The sequence below is a fragment of the Chaetura pelagica genome, unplaced genomic scaffold, assembly GCF_000747805.2.
Source record: "Chaetura pelagica isolate M959 unplaced genomic scaffold, ChaPel_1.0 scaffold130, whole genome shotgun sequence".
NCBI lineage: Eukaryota > Metazoa > Chordata > Aves > Apodiformes > Apodidae > Chaetura > Chaetura pelagica.
The window spans coordinates 1202325-1221171 of NW_009951915.1; the positions used below are offsets into that span (position 1 = coordinate 1202325).

Below are 18847 nucleotides of genomic sequence, written 5' to 3' on the forward strand. Positions count from 1 at the left end.
TGTGCGCTTGCAGCCCAGAAACCAACAATGTCCTGGGCTGCATCAAAAGAAGAGTGGTCAGGAGGCCAAGGGAGGTGATTCAACCCCAGAAGAACATGTCCAGTTGTAGCACAGCTTGGTCACACCAAACCCAGGTTACAGTTACACAAGGGAAAAGTTCATGTAGGATGGAGTTTGATTTGACACTTGCAGAGACAGGTACAAGGTTATAAACTTGTGGAACAAGAATGACTGATGTTCAGCCAAACAGCTGCCTGACACATCAGCTCTGAGGTGGTGAGTGTGATGAACTTCACCTCAGGCTCACTAAGGAAGTTTGAGGACAGAACTGGTCTGGAAATTTGTTTACTTTTGTGGAACTATATCATAGAATCATAGAATCCCTTCTGAGGGGGACAGAAGGGCCCATTTGTCGGCCGGACCCATCTCACAGGGAGGTCTGTTGCCTCCCTGGGGCTCGGATTAGGGTGACCTCATCAATGTTTACAAATATGTAAGGGGTGAGTGTCAGGGGGATGGAGTTAGGCTTTTCTCAGTGATGACCAGTGATAGGACAAGGGGTAATGGGTGTAAATTGGAGCATAGGAGGTTCAAGGTGAATATCCGAAAAAATTTTTTTACTGTAAGAGTGACAGAGCACTGGAACAGACTGCCCAGGGAGGTTGTGGAGTCTCCCTCACTGGAGACATTCAAAACCCACCTGGATGAGTTCCTGTGTGATGTACTCTAGGTGACCCTGCTCTGGCAGGGGGGTTGGACTAGATGATCTCTCGAGGTCCCTTCCAGCCCCTAAGATTCTATGATTCTATGATTCTATGATTCTATGAATCATAGAATCATAGAATGGTTTGGGTTGGAAGAGATGCTAAAGATCATCTAGATTCAACCCCCCTGCCATGGGCAGGGACACCTCCCACCAGACCAGGTTGCTCCAAGCCCCATCCAACCTGCCCTTCAACATGTCCAGGGATGGGAATTCCATAACTTCCCTAGGAAACCTCAAAGTTAGATGCTGCGTTTTGCTGAGTAAAAACTTAAACTGTTCTCATTGAAATCAGATATGTTGATTCAGAAATTAGTCCATGGTTTTTCTCTTTGGGAACATGCAGAGGGAACCTCTGAGCACGGAGCATCACAGGACTTAAATCCAGCAGAGAATCTTGTTTTAAATAAGATGGGAGAGTAAGGCAACATAGCTCTCCTAAGGTTCTCCAGCAACATTCTAAATCAGTATATTTTGATTTTCAGCTTAAAAAAAGGACAAATGATCAGTTGGTATTTAGATATTTGCTTTATCCATGAAAAATCCAAGTTTTTATGAGAATCTAACTCAACTTGTGGAAAGTCTTATTGTTCCAGCCCTTGGACTGACCCTCCTCTGCTTTTCTTGCCATCATTTTCTATTAAAAAACGCAACCCCCCTAAAATCATAAAGGGCAGTTTAAAAAGCAAATCTAAACCCAGGCTTGTTTTGGAAAACCCTCTTTAATAACAGCAAGGGTTTGACATTTTTATATGCTCTTTTCAGAGGCCTTGACAAGTACTAGGTACTTTACAGAACCAGTGAGGCTGAGATGAGTAGTAATCCTCTACTATTTGCACAAGGCAGCTTGGGGGTTGTTAAGACAGAGCTTCCAGAGAGTGCAAAAGGTTAAACTGGTCATATCTACTTTCTTTCTGAGACCAGAGATCTGAGAAATGGCTAAAAATGTGGTGCCTTTGCAGCCCCATTTCAATGCATCCACAGCACTGAGAGCTTTGGGTCAGAAACTCTGAAAACACAATTCAAGCAATGATTTTAGGCTAATTTATCTACCTCATCTCATCTATATGACGCCAGGAGGCTGCTATGGTGATGGAGTCACCCGGTGTGGCATGGTCATACCTAAGGTTCCACCCTTCTACCTCACTGTCCTGCACATCCCACCTAAAGCTGATTATATATAGGCTTGTTTCCAATTTTGTTTGAGTTTGTGTTCAGGCCTTTGTCCCAAAGACAGCTGAGACCCTTCCAACAAAGGAAGTCAAATTCTTTCATGTTGATTCAAGATCTTTTTTCATCATCTGGTGTCTTTCTTGATGGCACCAGAGCAGAAGTGTTCCAGCAAAGACCTGACCAGCAGAAGGAAGGAACTTGTGGTGTGAGACTGAGCTTGAGGAGGAGATTGTCCCACACTAGCTTTAGGAGAGCAGAGAAATAGGGGAAATTAAAAGATATAATAGGAGATGCCAGTAGTGGGGTGGTGGATGGAAACTCTCTGGTGTGAACACAGGTAAAGACCTTTTGCTTCTTAGACTTATTCACAGTTATGCACAGCAAGATGCAATAAGCAATTCCCTGCTTTTATGGTTTCTAATGACCAGTCCTTCTTGTATACAAAGAGATGTCTCTGCATTCAGCTTTAATGTAGCATCATCTGTCATCTCTGTTCTGCAAACAGCACATAAGGACTTCTCACTCCTCTGTTGCATTTGCTAATGACAGTCACTTCCTATTTTACAGATAACAAAGCCCTAGATAACTAATGGAACTGGAATTTCACTGAGCACTCAGATTACTAAAATATTCTTGTTAGAAAACAAAGGGATTTAGAGAAGGAAAGGCATGTCCAGGGTGCCTGGGTTCTAGGTGTAGACCTAGACCAATTTACAGAGTGAAATGAGGCAATTTAATTGTTTTCCCTTTGAGTTCTAAAAGTCTCTGTTTAACTTCACAAATAGTTAAGGTAGATGCTAACAGAAGATGAACTAAGCATTAACTGTTGATTTCAGTAACCTCCACATTTCTCTCTTGGCAAGTGAGATTAGAATGTGAGACATTTACATTTGTCAGAGAAGAAGAGAAATACTGATATCAAGTCTTTCAGTACCCCTGCACCCAAACATGCTTTGAGCTGACATCACCATGCCTAAAGTCAACTGCGCTCCCTCTAGAGTAAGTGCAAAAAGGCTCCTTTGGAGAGAAATGTGGGGTGAACTGACCTCTGGAGGTTTCTATTTTCTTCATTGCCTTCAGATGTGGTCTATGGGGACACTTAGGGTGGCCCCTCTCTGGCCAGATGGAGGCAGACAAGGACAAAACTATGATTCTGTCCTGGTTTGAAAGGACCAAAGATAAATAGCCTGTGGTCACAACTGCTCTGAGACTGCCTGAGACCCTACCAGTAACTACCAGTCTGTGGATGCAGCAGTTACTGGGGGCAGCAGCTGTGCCTATGGGGAGGAGAAAGTGGTGACCCAAATGGACCAATCACAGTGCTCCTGACTATGGTGCTCAGTATAAAATGGCTCCTAAGAGCATCTCTGGGTTGGGCTCTGTTTGTTTGTCCTTGTTACCTTGTTGTTCCTGCATCTTGTTCCTCACTGAAGAACAACACTGTTCACCAGGACAGGTTGCCTTCTCCTGCCTCCCCAAGTAGGACTGGCTTGGTTGGTCCAAGGCTGTTGGTGACTGTCACTGGAACCCTGGACTCAGGCACCTCCATTTGCTGCTGAGTTTAGTGTGGGACTTTTTTGGTTGGGAAGTCATTAACAACTGGGTTCTATATTTACATATTTATATATATATGTAATTCACCATCATTATTACTACTTCATTAAACCTATAGAATCATTAAGGTTGGAAAAGACCTTAAAGATCAACAAGTTCCAACCTCCCTGCCATGAGTAGGGAACCACTAAACCAAGTTGCACAAAACCTCTTCCAACCTGGCCTTAAAAACCTCCAGGGATGGGGCATCAACAACCTCCCTGGGCAATCCATCCCAGTTCCTCACCACCCCTACAATGGAGAATTTCTTCCTAATATCTACCCTAAATCCCCCCTCTCTCAGCTTAAAACCATCCTAGTTTTTTTCCAGCCTTCAAGTCTCTCTCTCTTATTCTCCTTTTTACCTTCCCCTTGGATGGTAGCAGGGGAATAACAGAGAGCATCTGTCACCTAGTTATTGGCTAAAACTATCAGATTCTATGAAATTGCATCATGTCTGACAATGGGGCAGCAAAGCAACACCCTCCATATTTGCTAATATGTGGGGTTTTTAAAAACATTGGAGAAAGCATCATGAGCACTGCAAAGCCCACAGGTGCCCAGCTTTGGTGCCTGCATCACCTGCTTCTCAGGGACTGCCAGAATTCACAACTCGAATCTTACACACAGCCCTTATTTACCTTTCAAGCTTTTCTTGTTGTTTCTGACTTGAGATCAGCAGGTGTTAGAAGTACATGCAGGCAGGTTATCAGTCTGTTTGGGACCTCATGTCCCACACAGCCTCCTGTTCTCATTTTTTGTTTTCTATTCCCTTTATTTCTTCCTCCCCAAGCTGACAGCCAAGTCAACAACAACAATCTATTCTTCACAGGCTGGTCCTCATTTTTTTGTTTTCTATTCCTTTTATTTCTTCCTCCCCAATCTGACAGCCAAATCAACAACAACAACAATCTATTCTTCACAGGCTGGTACTGCATGTTCACCCCCCTCAGCCTCCTTTCACACAAATTAGACTTAAACAGCACGACAAAACTACGGAAATGGAGAGAAAAATAATTAAGAAAGAATTAAAAGAACACAGCAAGGGTTCTCCTGGTAACACAGCACTCTGGAAATGCTGCAATCCGTTGGGTCACCAAAGCATGTCCCAGGAATTCCCAAATCCCCTTTGCAGCTGGAACATAAAGTGGAGGTCTCAGTGGAGGACCTTCCTGGAGCAGACCTGTCACAATGGCATTTGCAAGGAGGAACTGGTGCCATGGAACTGGATCTGAGGAGTGGGACACTTGAGGGTGTGAAGCGGTGACTGACATTGAAGACAGACTGAATGTCTCTTCAGTAGAGCCCTGAAATTCTTTGTGCATATTTCCCTTTTCTGTTTTCTGTACTTTTTCCCTCTGATGGCTGGCTCAGTTCTGTTCAGGGTCTCCGTTAACTCTTGGAGTGACCAGACACAAAGACCATTATATTTTTGCATTATTGAGATTCCTGAGCCCAGCACTCACAAACACTGACATACATAGGCTTAATATAAACATGTGGTTGCAGTGAAATGAAATTATTTTCTAGCTTAAGCTTTTTCTTTTTGACTGTGGGACAGCTATGGGTGACTAGTTTACATTTGATGTTGAACTTTTAGGTGAGGTGAACTAGTTAGGTGAGGTGAATCTTGCTTTTAACATTTGCTATCCTCTTTAGCCTCACCCTTCTTGTCTCAGCATGAAGCAAACGAATAAAAAGCTCCTTCTTGTGCAACAACAATACTCTGTAAAGGTAATTATGCCCAGGTCACTGATCAGTAATTTACATACAGGTGGTATCACAGAGAGCTTTAGAGTTTCCTTGGAAAAAAATCAGTAACATTGCAGGAAAATTTGTGTGATTGAAATCAGCAGAGGAGCACTGATAGCAAGTGAGTTATGTCCTTTTATCCCTTTTGATCTATTGATGCTTATGTTGGTCTGGAAATACTGGAATCATTGTATCTACTTAAGGATAAATGTAAATGTGGAGGGCTTGTTTTGAAGTTGAACGTGGAAAATCAACCACCTGAAGTTATGTGAGGGCGTCAGAGAGACACTGATCTCCTCTCCTCAGGTGCTGATATCCTGCCAACCCCCTGGAAATCAAAAGGAGGGTCATCTCTTTGAGCAGACACTTGACCAGGGATCCTCTGGAGGATCCGTCCTTCTTCAGGAACCAGAATGGGAACAGAAAAAATTGGGCATGGCAAAATCATGTGATTCTGGTATCAATCCCTGGTGAATCTTGATGTCTACCCAGCTGGGTCTACAAACCTCTTCCCCTGGAGTGCTGTTGGAGTCATATCCACAAGCTACAGCGTAGGGCGCAGGGTACACGTCTGTCCAGCCCTGGCTTGTACAATTCCTGGTCACATTCCCTGGAAGAAAAGACAAAAGGATGATTTAAATAGAAAAATTCATCTTGCTGTTAAACAAAAGTCTGCCTTTTAAGTCAAGTGCCAGAGCACGTTTCTTGTGGCACTTAAAGTTCTCACACTTTTTCTCTGTTATGAATTGTTTGTATTACATACAACACATAAATAAGAGGGATCCCTTGGGTTGTAAAGTTAAGATCTCAAAAATAAGTACATCTTAATACTGAGGTGTCCACAAAGCATCTCTTCTTATGGTACCATAATGCCAGTTGGACACAGACAGTTGGTTGTTTGGGCTTCACCAATATTGTTTGAGAGCCCTATTGTCATATTGCTTTTCTTTCTGGAAAATACTTAATCTAAATAGAGCAGTGAAGTATTTACATCTTTCCCTCTGCTTCTGACAAGCCAAGACAGGGGTAGATAAAGTGATAATTTCACATCATGCAGGTGAAGTTGGAGGTCTGGGAACTGAATGCTGTTCTCAAAACCCAGACCTTGCTGACAAGGTGCCCGATCAAATGTGATCCCTGGGAAATCTACTGCACTCTTATTTGAGAACCAAACACCTCAAAACTTGGCAGAGAGAGGAGAAAAACCAGATACTGACAACCTGTAATGCCTGTTTTAACATGTACATTCAAAGGCAGGAAGATTTCCTGGACTCTTGATGGCTTAGGGATTTCAACCAGCTGAAGAGAGCCTTTAATAACGATGTTATTAAAGATTTCCTTTATTAAGGACATCTCTCTCCTTCAGCCAAACCAGCAAAACTGTGAAGTTCACAGGCTTCTGTGGTACTTTACCACTCCTGGACTATTGGGGATGTAAGGGGTTTTGCCAGGATAAAGAATTTCTCCCTTTGTAAGAGATCTCTCTTTCCTGTCCCAGCTGGACCTCCAGCCCACATTGGCTAGGGGCTGCACAGACACTAATCAAGAAGAAGAAGGAGAGATCAACAATCTGACCAGGATAGGCCTTTCCCTAAAAGGTTCATAGTCTAGAAGGCCCAGAGAAATGTTTGTGAGATATCAGAAAGAAGCAATACATGCAAAAGTACACTGCAGCTTTTTCCCCTCACCCACCCTGACCACAGGTCCCTACCAAACATTCACATCATCCTGGCATCCCTTTGGTGTCACATCACACAAAACTTCCTGCCATCACCCCTGGGAAGCTGGGACAATAAACCAGCGTGAACAAACAGTAGTCAAAACTCACTCCTTACATAAAGAATCACATCAGTGAAACTGAAGAGCTCTGCAAACATTTGCAACAATGGTGTTCTCTGCACACAGGAATAACAAAACTTCTGCAAACAGGAGCAAGTCAAGTCTGCAGAATTATGAGTCATGAAAACACTCAAGCATCACCTTCAGGAATTTCTGAAGATTGAGTCATCTGAACATCTTCCTAAACCTGCCTTGCACAGAAATAAGCAGCAGCCTTAATTAATTAACTTCTTGATTCTCTGCAACAGGTGGGTTTTGACACTAGAACCTGCCGCTGACATTTGTCTTTACAATAGATCTAAGCTCTGTGCAGGCTCTGGTGCCTTTGTTCATTTTAACAGCCTCTCCAAAAGGAGTTAAATTCAGCACACTTTGGTGGGTTGCTCATCCCCAGGCTTTTCCTGCATGGTCATTGTTTGTATTTCTGATTCCCCAGATTCATACCAGGATCACAAGAGATGTGTGCAAACAAATCAATGACATGACTGTTCAGTACCTTTCTTTTTTTTAGGTCTTATGAAATTTCTGCTATTTCTTCTTCATTACAATGGATCCCATTATCTGAACTTTTCTGCTCCCTATTTCCTGCTCAGGACTCCTCCCCTTTGTTTGGGGATGTCTTTAGTGTTCACAATGGTTTTGATTCATAGAGTCATAGAATCATAGAATCACAGAGATTGGAAGGGACCTCTGAAGATCATCAAGTCCAACCCCCCTGCCAGAGCAGGAACACCCAGGGCAGATCAAACAGGAACATGTCCAGATGCATCTTAAAAGTCTCCAGAGAAGGAGACTCCACAACCTCCCTGGGCAGCCTGTCCCAGGGCTCCCTCATCATCACAGTAAAGAAGTTTCTCCCCATGTTGAGGTGGAACTTCCTGTGTTGTAACTTGGTGCCATTTCCCCTCATCCTTTCACAGGCACCACTGAACAGAGACTGGCCCATTCCTGACCCCCACCCTTCAGATATTTATAGACATTAATAAGGTTCCCTCTCAGTCTTCTCTGCTCAAGACTAAACAGCCCCAGGTCTCTCAGCCTTTCCTTGTATGATAGATGTTCCAGTCTCTTCATCATCCTTGTAGCCTCCATTGGACTCTTTCCAGTGTATCCCTGTCCCCTCTTGAACTGGGGAGCCCACATTCTTTGCTTCCTATTCCTTACTCTTTGCTTCTTATTCCTAGTGAACTAAGGAGTATTTATTTCAGCTTAATTTCCTCATAAATTTCATATTTCTTCTTTTTAGATGCACTTAAAATCGTAGAATCAAAGAATGTTATGTTGGAAGGGACCTCAAGGATCACCCAGTCCCACCTTTCTAGGTAATACTATAGTTTATATTCATCACAATTGTTTGATTCTTTTGTAATTCCTCTTGTGAACACTTTCAAAAGTTGCCTTAATGCTTTAGAAGACATGGGTACTAAGGTTGAGAGAAGCAAAATGATACAGCATCACTGGGATTAAACAATACTAATAAAAAATGTTCCTGATTTTGGGAAAACTCTCTGGGAAAGTCCCAGAGAAGTTTTTTTCTACCATCCTTTTTTTTTGCTGCTCATGTCACTTTTTGATGTGCAAATTCACATACAGGGTGTGATACAACAAACCTTTCTCATAACTCTCATGTTCCTCACTAGACGTCTGGGGAGTGCAAAAAGGACAAGGTTAGATGATGTAGATTCTACCACACCACAATTTTGGCTCAAGTGGTGGATGATGCCTCCCCTCAGAGCAAAGAACATTTCTAATTACTGTTACTTAGCAGATTACTTTCTGTACTGAAAAGGAACATAAATTTGAAAAAAGTGCCTTTGTTCTTCCTCGGAGGTTTCCAGGCAGCAAACTGAAACTGAAGAATTAAACTGAGAGTTTTAAGTTGCAAGGTCAGATCCCTGCTCTGCCACAGACCTCCAGAGAAACTGCAGCCAGAGCTTGTGATCTCAGTTTCCCCACAAATAGTAGGACTTTGGTAATAAAGTCTGATCTGCCAATTTGGAAGGCAAAGTGTTCAAAGCACTAGAAGTTTAAAATGCTCTTTTCCAAAACCATTTCCCATGAACGTGTTTCTCACTACTTTGTGTGACACAAATTCTTCCTAGAATGATGCATCCATTAAATACATTGAAGTTTTAAAATGTAAGTGGCAGCATCAGAAAAGACAGAGCTTCTGGGCTTGCAAATGGCACCTCCAGCCTTTGGAAGTTCATAAGGTTTCCAAAAGTTTGCCATTTCCTCTCAGACTGAAGCTGAACCTTTATAACCTGTATTTCTGGAGAATTAATGAGAAAGCAGACCAAGGGTTTACAACTCAGTAACACTTAATAGCAATGCACAGTGGAGGAGACTCACTGTAAGAGCTGGAAAGCAACCTATGACCTGCAGGTTGTACTCCAGTCTCTCCTCTACACTGTGGGAAAAGGAGGTTTAAGTCCCTGGTGTGAACAGAGTGCCTTCAGTAGGGTGGTATCAGGTAACAGCCATGAAATGATCTGTCTTTTGTGAGGTTTGTATTTCATTTTGGTCAGAAATGTTGCTTGCAACTGTCAAACTGGTGCATCTACTCCTAAAATCCACATCCATTTCAACGAGATGAGGTTTTCAACTTAAATAAACATATAACTAAATAGTTTTATTTAAAGAAACCACAACTAACTCTCACTTACAATAACAATAATCTCATAATAGGTCTTATCAGAACTCAGCTTCCTGCTTTCACAGAATCAGTGGAAGGTTGAGGTTGGAAGGGACCTCTGGAGGTCATCTGGTCCAACCCACCTGCTCAAGCAGGGTCACCTGCAGCTGGTTACTTGGAAGCTTCCAAGGATGGAAACTGCATCTGAGCAACCTGTTCCAGTGCTTGGTGACCCTCATGGTAAATCATCACAGAGAGACAATTAGAGAGGTCTCAGCACCCCAGCTCTTTCACTGCCATCTTTCCTCTTTGCAGCCTTCCAGTATCTGAAGGGGCTACAGGAAAATGGAGAGGGACTTTTTACAAGGGCATGGAGTGAGACGACAAGGGGGAACAGTTTCAAGTTAAAAGAGGGGACAGGAGATTTAGATGAGATATTAGGAAGAAATTCTTTGCTGTGAGGGTGGTGAGACCCTGGCCCAGGTTGCCCAGGGAGGTTGTGGAAGCCCCATCCCTGGAAGTGTTGAAGGGCAGGTTGGATGGGGCTTGGAGCAACCTGGTCTAGTGGGAGGTGTCCCTGCCCATGCAGGGGGGTTGAACCTGATGAACTTTAACATCCCTTCCAACGCAAACCATTCTCTGATTTTATGAAGCTGTTGTATGTAGAGTACACATATGTCCAATCAAACACAGCTCTTCCTCGTGTGCCACCTCTGCCTGCATTCCTTGAAAATCTGCTCCCAGTGTGCCAGGGTCATTAATGATCATGTCCATGAAGCATGAGGAGTGACTGCTCCTCCTCTCCATACTTTTGCATCTTTCTAGCATCATGTCTTCTGTAGGACAGAACTTCACCATCTGGCCCAGCAGCTGCTCCTGGTTTAAACAAATGCTTCTTTAGAGTTTACAAAGCCCCTTCTAATTTCCTAATTTGCATGGCTTGATGGCATGTCTGTTATGGGAATGGAATTGATGTCAGCATTTATCTGAATGGTCCCATCTTTCCTTCTGATTAGCTCGTGGTGCTGCACACGCTCTGGTACACAGCATCAATCCTGAGCCCCTTTTTATCACCTGCAAGGTTTCAGTAACTCTCTGCTCTGGGCAGCAAAGGCAGGGGGAAGGACATTCCTCTCAGTGACAACAAGCAGGACTGACTAAATTCTGAGACAAGTTTTGCTTAAAAAAACCCATGTTTCTTTTTAACATTGAAAAAACCCCAGTGAAATAAAAAAAAAAAAAGCAACAAAAACAACACCTGTAACTTCATGATAGAAATGTCTGAGTATTCCAGGTTTTAATTCAGGTTTCAGATATTCAGATTTTACTCATTATTTTAGCCCAATTTATTCCAAGAAAAAAGGTATTCACCTCTTCCTATCCCAGACCACTCTTCTCTTTTTTAGCTGGATTGACCAAAAAACCACAAATTGACAGGACTGATACTGATCTGAAGACAAGAAGTACTTTTTTGTCTTTTATCCTCTACCTTTTTTTTCCCCCAGTTGCATGAAGAACTGTTCATTCTTCCTAGGAAGCAGAGCAAGTTAAGCAGCTAAATGACTCTGGCTTTGCATCTTGCATATCCTGGTGAGGGTGGAAAAATCTTCTCATGTCCCTCAAATAGAAGGTGCATCTGACTCAGATTCCCATGCACCTAATCACTAAATTAATCTTATTCCTGTTCTCTGATTTATTCTTCACCCTTTCTAATAATTCTCAGAGCTCTTTATACATTTAACTTTCACTTGTACCTTCCAGGTTTATCAGCCCTACTGTTTATTTAACTGTTGAATGAAAACATACTTCCATACTTAAAAGATGCTTCTTTTAAACCTGCTGATGGACAATTTAATATAGTACCACTTCTCTCATACACCAGGAAACAATGATTCCCCACCTACTTTCTTCACAACATCCATGACTGCATTTCCCTCTTGCTTATACCCTTTCAATCCATTTTCCTACATGGAAGAGCACTAATCTAGCTACTCTACTTGTACAGCATCTGTCTGTACCTTTATTCAATGATAGCTGCATCGTTCTCCTTTGGACATGAACCTTCTGCTACCAGCAGCTACTGAAGGACCTGCTCAGCTGCACTTTCCATGAGGTCTTTTGGCCTTGATCTTGGCCCACACCAACAGCCCAGAGAGCTGACTACAAGTCTTCTTCCTCTGCCTCCAGAAACCTCATAGCCCTGTACAAGGGATGTCCTGGTTTGATGAGTAAAAGGAAAATTGGCTTCATCCTGGCTCAAACCAGGACAAGGGGTCTAGCTCTACTCTGCAGTGAATATTAGTTTTAATCACTGTTCCTTGGGGAAAACAGAGAGAAGTTGTTCTACTCCAAATCACTCCACACATCATTTACTAATTGGGAGAGACTGTCAGAAACAAGAACGAACATGTGAAATTTCTGTTGCCAAAACGAGTCCAATTTATCAATGTATTTGGGAATGATGTGGAAGAGACTTTGCAGGTTGGGTTATATCAATTAATAAAGGGCCTGGTAGACAAATTACATGATTTATTCATGACCTATCAAAGGAGAAGTGAGGAGTTAGTGGAACCAAGATAAAACCAGAAAATGTAGGGTATATTCAGATTAGGTATTACAAAGAAATTTTTGACTGTGAGGGTGGTGAAACACTGGCCCAGGTTGCCCAGGGAAGCTGTGGCTGCCCCATCCCTGGAAACACTGAAGGGCAGGTTGGATGAGGCTTGGAGCAACCTGGGCTGGTGGGAGGTGTCCCTGCCCATGCAGGGGGGTGGGGATTAGGTGACTTTTAAGGTGCCTTCTAACCCAAACCGTTCTGTGATTCTATGATTTTCATTGAAAAAGGTGTTTGATCTGGGTAGGAGTTAAAGACTGAACAGGTGAACTGAATAAGTGCAGAGAGATAACTGTATTCCAAGCAATTTGTCTCTGTCTAGCTCTTAAGGCTTTTATCTTCCATTGGGAGAGACTGTCAGAAACAAGAACGAACATGTGAAATTTCTGTTGCCAAAACGAGTCCAATTTATCAATGTATTTGGGAATGATGTGGAAGAGACTTTGCAGGTTGGGTTATATCAATTAATAAAGGGCCTGGTAGACAAATTACATGATTTATTCATGACCTATCAAAGGAGAAGTGAGGAGTTAGTGGAACCAAGATAAAACCAGAAAATGTAGGGTATATTCAGATTAGGTATTACAAAGAAATTTTTGACTGTGAGGGTGGTGAAACACTGGCCCAGGTTGCCCAGGGAAGCTGTGGCTGCCCCATCCCTGGAAACACTGAAGGGCAGGTTGGATGAGGCTTGGAGCAACCTGGGCTGGTGGGAGGTGTCCCTGCCCATGCAGGGGGGTGGGGATTAGGTGACTTTTAAGGTGCCTTCTAACCCAAACCGTTCTGTGATTCTATGATTTTCATTGCAAAAGGTGTTTGATCTGGGTAGGAGTTAAAGACTGAACAGGTGAACTGAATAAGTGCAGAGAGATAACTGTATTCCAAGCAATTTGTCTCTGTCTAGCTCTTAAGGCTTTTATCTTCCTTAATTTCTTTTTGCCTCTTATCTGTTTCAAATACACCCTTCAGAAACATGTCTGAAAGTTTGTGTCATAGGTGAGGTTTTAGCTCTTTGATCTCAGTGGAACAAAACCTCTCATTGGCTTTTAATTCATCCAGAGATGTAAGGTCAGTCCTTGCTAAGGGGTGTTTGTTTTGTCTCCTTCTTGCATCTCTTGTCCTTTTCTGTAATAGCTTCTACAGGAGAGGGAAAGGTCTGTTCTGAGTAGTAATCTGTCCTGCTTCTCTGTCATCATATTCCATGGTCAGAAATTGATTTTTTTCAAGCAGAAGCTATTAAAGCAATAGCAATTCTGATCATTGACTTCTCTTGAGATGCGGCCGAGCCCACTGGAATATCTCTGGATCCATTTCTGTTATTGATCTGTCACTGGGAAACAGCTGAGCCTTTTGGATAGCTAAAGCCTGCACTAAATTGGAAGCTGAAGTGGTTAGATAGAATCACAGAATGTCTTGGTTGGAAGGGATCTCTAAAGGTCATCTAGTCCAACCCCCCAACAATAAGCAGGGACATCTCAAACTAGACCAGATTGCTCAGAGCCCCATCAAGCCTGACCTTGAATGTCTCCAGGGATGGGGCCTCCACCACCTCTCTAGGCAACCTGTTCCAGTGATCCACCACCCTCATAGTAAAGAACTTCTTCCTGATATCCAATCTGAATCTATCCTGCTCTAGTTTAAGACCATTGCCTCTCCTCCTATCATGTGTCTCTGGACACAAATGACTGTGCTCTGTAGGATGGTGAAGAGGTTCAGCTACTGCTCTACTTCTCACGACCAGTCCTTCAGAGTAGGGGCATTGTGACACTTCAGTTGCCAACCAGTCTCAAAGGTCTAAAGCAGAACCAAGTTTTAAATATGTTGCAGTTCCAGAAATGCACCTGTTTTGTCATTTACTGGAGCTGGCTAATGGGAAGGGTGCAGTTTTAAACTTGAATATCAAATCAACATTGATCTGTGGAAATGGGGTCATCCAGCATCATCTTCTGCCTTGGACCTTCTGTTATTCATGACAAATGAGAAAAATGAACATCAAACCAGGCTGGAGGCTGCCCTGATGGGCACTGGGAGCAGGGGTGTTGGCTGACTTGTCCCCTTCTCTGTGACTTCAGGGTGAGCTGTGCAAAATAATGGTCAAAATTCCACATCAATGAGGAGGTTTCCTGGCAATTCTGCTTTTGTGAAATGAAGGCACATTTGGACTGAGCACCTGAGCAGGTCAAGGGCTTTCAGTGGAGAACCCTCCATAACAGATGTGCTCAAGTGCTTCTTGCCTTTCAAATGAGCATTTGTAGTAAATAAATAGTTGGGCTGGTTCTTTTTTGGTTCTTGATGGGAGTGTTGTCTTCTGCTTATCTGCTGCCATCTGCTCATCCCTCTCCTCATTTTATTCAGTTTTCATCCCAGTTGCAGAAGCAATATGGCAAAAAAGGAGGAAACAAATTGAGGAAAAGAAAGCTGGCTCAGGAGAGATTAAAAGTCTTGCAAGTAAATGTGAATCATATTTTGAGGGGGAGGAAATGAATAAGATTCTGCATTTTTGTTTTCTTCTACTTGTTACAGATCTCCTTTGCACCACCAGAAATCTGGGATTCATCTCACCTAACTTTATCTATGAGATGTATGGAGTTTAGTCTAAGATAGACAAAGGTTCCCTGGAGAGGCCAAGCAGAGATCCAGAGGTCATCTCATCCCTTTCTAAGAAATGTCATGGGATAACCCATGTCCTGAAAGTGCTGGAAGAAGAAATTAGAGAAGCAAGTGAGATTAGGTGCTTAATGTTAGGTGCCTACAGCTCAGCAGCAGGAGTCTCATGTTTAACCAACCAAAAAGAAAGGCAGCACAACAGCAGCTCCCTGGAGTCCCTGTCCATGTCCTGCTTACAAATTTCATTTGACTATCCCAGGACATGGCTCTACTTTGCTTCAAAACTCATCCTGAACCACCAGGGACTCAGCTGTGTTTGAAGGGTTCCAGGTGGGATCCCTGCAAGCTGGAAGGTGGGAACATTGCTGGAGAAAGTCCAGCACAGGAAATTAAGGTGATTAAGGGACTGGAGCATCTACCAGATGAGGAAAGGCTGAGGGAGCTGGGGCTGTTCAGCTTAGAACAAAGAGGGTGTCATAAGGATGGGGCCAGACTCTTCTCAGTGGTGTCCAGTGACAGAACAAGGGACAATGGTCACAAACTGGTAAACAGGAGGTTTAACCTAAATATAAGAAAATACTTATTTACTGTGAGGGTAACAGAGCCCTGGGACAGGCTGCCCAGGGAGGCTGTGGAGTCTCCATCCCTGGAGACATTCAGAACCTGCCTGGATGTGTTCCTGTGTGATGTGCTCTGGGTGATCCTGCTCTGGCAGGGGGGTTGGACGAGATGATCTCCAGAGGTCCCTTCCAACCCTGACCATTCTGTGACTCTGTGACCAGTGAAGCTACCTGCAGTGTCTGTTTAACCTCCTGTTGAGAGGAGGGGCTCATTCTCATGGTATTTCACGGGGAGCTCTTTCCTTTGCCCTGAGCAGTCGTGTGGAGCTGTGTGTGCTAGAGCTGGAAGGTCTGGGGAGAAGTAAGAGCTGGTAGTGCTTCAGCCTGAGCCATTAGGACCTGGATACTAAGAGTAAATGACATACATCCAAAGAATGTGACTTGATTGCCTCTGTCCTAACAAAGTTGGATAATGCTACAAAGGATTAGTCAATGTCTTTCAATTGAAGGTATGAAGGGAGGGTTCGTTTCCAAACCTCTTCACAGATGAATCAGGAAAAAAACTGAGATGACAGAATGAGACTTTTGCTGCCCATCATACTGACTTTGCCAAAAGGCCACCAGTCAGAGGCCAGGAGTGACATGAACCATGTTTTTTGTGTGATTGCTCACAACAACTGAGATGCACACAGGATCAAATGGTAGTTAAAGTAGCTTTGGGCACAATATCAAAAAAAGAGAATGACAAAAGACAACAAAAAAGCTCTTCTCTTCTATTTTTTTTTAATTGAAATGTACTGCAGAGAAGAAGACATCTTTCAAATTCAAATGAAAAGGCTGACAGAAGACTATCACTGTGTAAGTTTAAAATGATAGAAGACAGAAAAAAAAAGAAATCTTCATGATGAAAAGCAGTTCTGAGGAGAAGGATCTGGGAGTCTTGGTAGATAGTAAATGATCCATGAGCCAGCAGTGTGCCCTTGTCACCAAGAAGGCCAGTGGTGAAGAGTGTGGCCTCTCCACATCTGGAGAACCTTTTCTTCTACTGTGATGGGCTTTTTATTTACTAGAATATCTTCTTCAACTGCTTCAATTTATCTTTGTCATTTACATGAAACAAAGGAAGCCTAAAAAGCATATTTGGAAACCACTACAGGATGAGGCAAGTCATCTCCTACCCTCTCCTACTCTGGAGGAACAAGAGCAGCCTTGAAGAAGGTGTCTTAGTCCAGTAGCTCACAGCTTATCTCAGGAGCCTTCCAGGTAGTAAACCTGGTCCATGGATCCAACCTGTACAAGGTATGATTGAGGAATGACAATATCCAGAATTCCAAAGGACATGTGAAATCTTAAGAAATGCTTCAGGTGGGCAATCAAAGTGAGAAGAGAAGTAAATTTACAGCACAAGAGGAAAAAATGAGTTTATCAAACCTGTAACTCAGAAGGATCTCACCTCATTGAGAGGGATTCCAGAACATTCTTATTCCCATCCCCTCCCCCTTAAGTCAATTCATTTCACAATTGAAGCTTAAAAACTGTCAGTGATAATTTTTACTGTTTAACTTGGGACAACTTGCTTTTAGAGAGCCTGCTGGAAACAAATCCCTGTTACAAATGTCATCTTCTATGTATTGAACACTCTGGTCAAGGGACAGCAAGTAATGTACTTTAATAATGAAAGGTGGCAAAAATATTTTGATCTGTCTCCTTCACATAATATAGACGAATGTCATGAAATAATGAAAACCTTCTGGATTTATCAATGGCATAAAAATTTAATGTCAAATGCTATTGGGACTGTGCTGGGCATTTTAAGGTTTCTAAATGCCATGAGACTATTTTATCCTTTATTTACTGTGAGGTAGAATATTAGTCATCTGAAGAACATATTTTCCATCAGGCAGGAAAATCACATTAACTCTTTGCTTCCCACTATCTCACCCTTTCCCTGCTATAAATATAAAGAGATTTTTCCTCTTGCTCACAACTTTGGTATAAGCTTTCATGCTGCTGCAAAGGGATCAAAGAGTAAGACTAAACATTAACCAGATGATTGATTTCCTTGAAAGCCCTTCAATGAGACTCAGTACTACAAAGGAAGGACTGTTGCACAAACTTTAATGGCATTAATTTTGAAGCTAATCCTATAAAAAAAGAGACAACCTTACCCTCCCCTTATCTGCTTTCCACATTTGTATATGATTGTGCAAAGTGAATATCTGGGAGAAAATCAAAGCTTGTTTCTGCTTTGGAAATTGAATCAGTTTCTCCTTCCACAGAAGGAAATACTAGCACGTATGCTCTGCAGAAGTGGGATTCATATGTATTATAAGACATTCACATCTCCCAGAGCTGCTCTAAAATACTTTATAGACTCATAGAATGGTGAAGGCACCTCAAAGATCACCAGGTCCCAACCTCCCTGCTATGAGCAGGGACACCTCCCACCAGACCAGGCTGCACAAGCCTCATCCAACCTGGTCTTGAACACCTCCAGGGAGGGGGCAGCCACAGCTTCCCTAGGCAACCTATTCCAGCACCTTCCTACCCTCATGGCAAAGAATTTCTTCCTGATGTCTGACCTAAATCTCTCCTCTTCCAGTTTAAAGCCATTTGACTGTAAACGGAGTGAAATGTGCTGTTTATTGATGTTATTCAGCTCATCCTGAAGCTGAAATCTAAAAGCCAGCTGAACTGCACCTCTAAAGAGCCTATTTCTCACCAGCAAGCTCAGAGATAGGTTCACGTATGGAAAACCCTAAAATCAGTTGATATGGATGTCATTCCATGCTAAAAATCAGTTCCCTAAATACAGGTATCTTTGTGCCAGTTGAGGCATCCTCATGGATTTCTTAGATCCTCCCCTGAAGTATCTCAAATGGCACCAGATGCTTCTGTTCAGAAGCTGAATGGAGCCCTCAGTGTCTCTAGGGCAGGTGCCTCCCTGCCAGCTCAGGGCCTGCATTTCTGCTACACTCAGCAGAACATTTATCAATACAGCAAATGACACCTAAAGAGTTGTTCAGGTTCCTACATCCAGTTGTCTGCTGACTGCACTGACTATGTTACTGTTGACTTTAATGGGATCATAAACATCTACCTTCTACAGACACACCTGCACTAGCAACTGCAGAAACTTAGAGTGCTGAATCCCCTTTAGCCATCAAAGCAAGTGACTCTGTGGTTCACCATAATAAAGGAGGACAAACAGATGTTTTCATGGTGCTGTTAATCTGATATTTTCAAGTGGCTAATTTATGATGAGATGAATCATGCCCCAGCCATCACTGACCAAAGCAGCCAGCTCTCCA

At 42.9% G+C, this 18847-nt stretch overlaps 1 protein-coding gene across 2 annotated transcripts in view; it reads right to left on the reverse strand.

The window, feature by feature from the left end:
- Positions 1-18847, reverse strand: part of VIPR1 (vasoactive intestinal peptide receptor 1) — a 70513-nt gene that overhangs the window by 32659 nt on the left and 19007 nt on the right. For both annotated transcript variants that reach the window (XM_009994625.1, XM_009994633.1), the window contains one exon: positions 5788-5891. In XM_009994625.1, coding sequence (XP_009992927.1) covers positions 5788-5891 — 104 coding nt within the window. The remainder of the gene's footprint in view (positions 1-5787; positions 5892-18847) is intronic.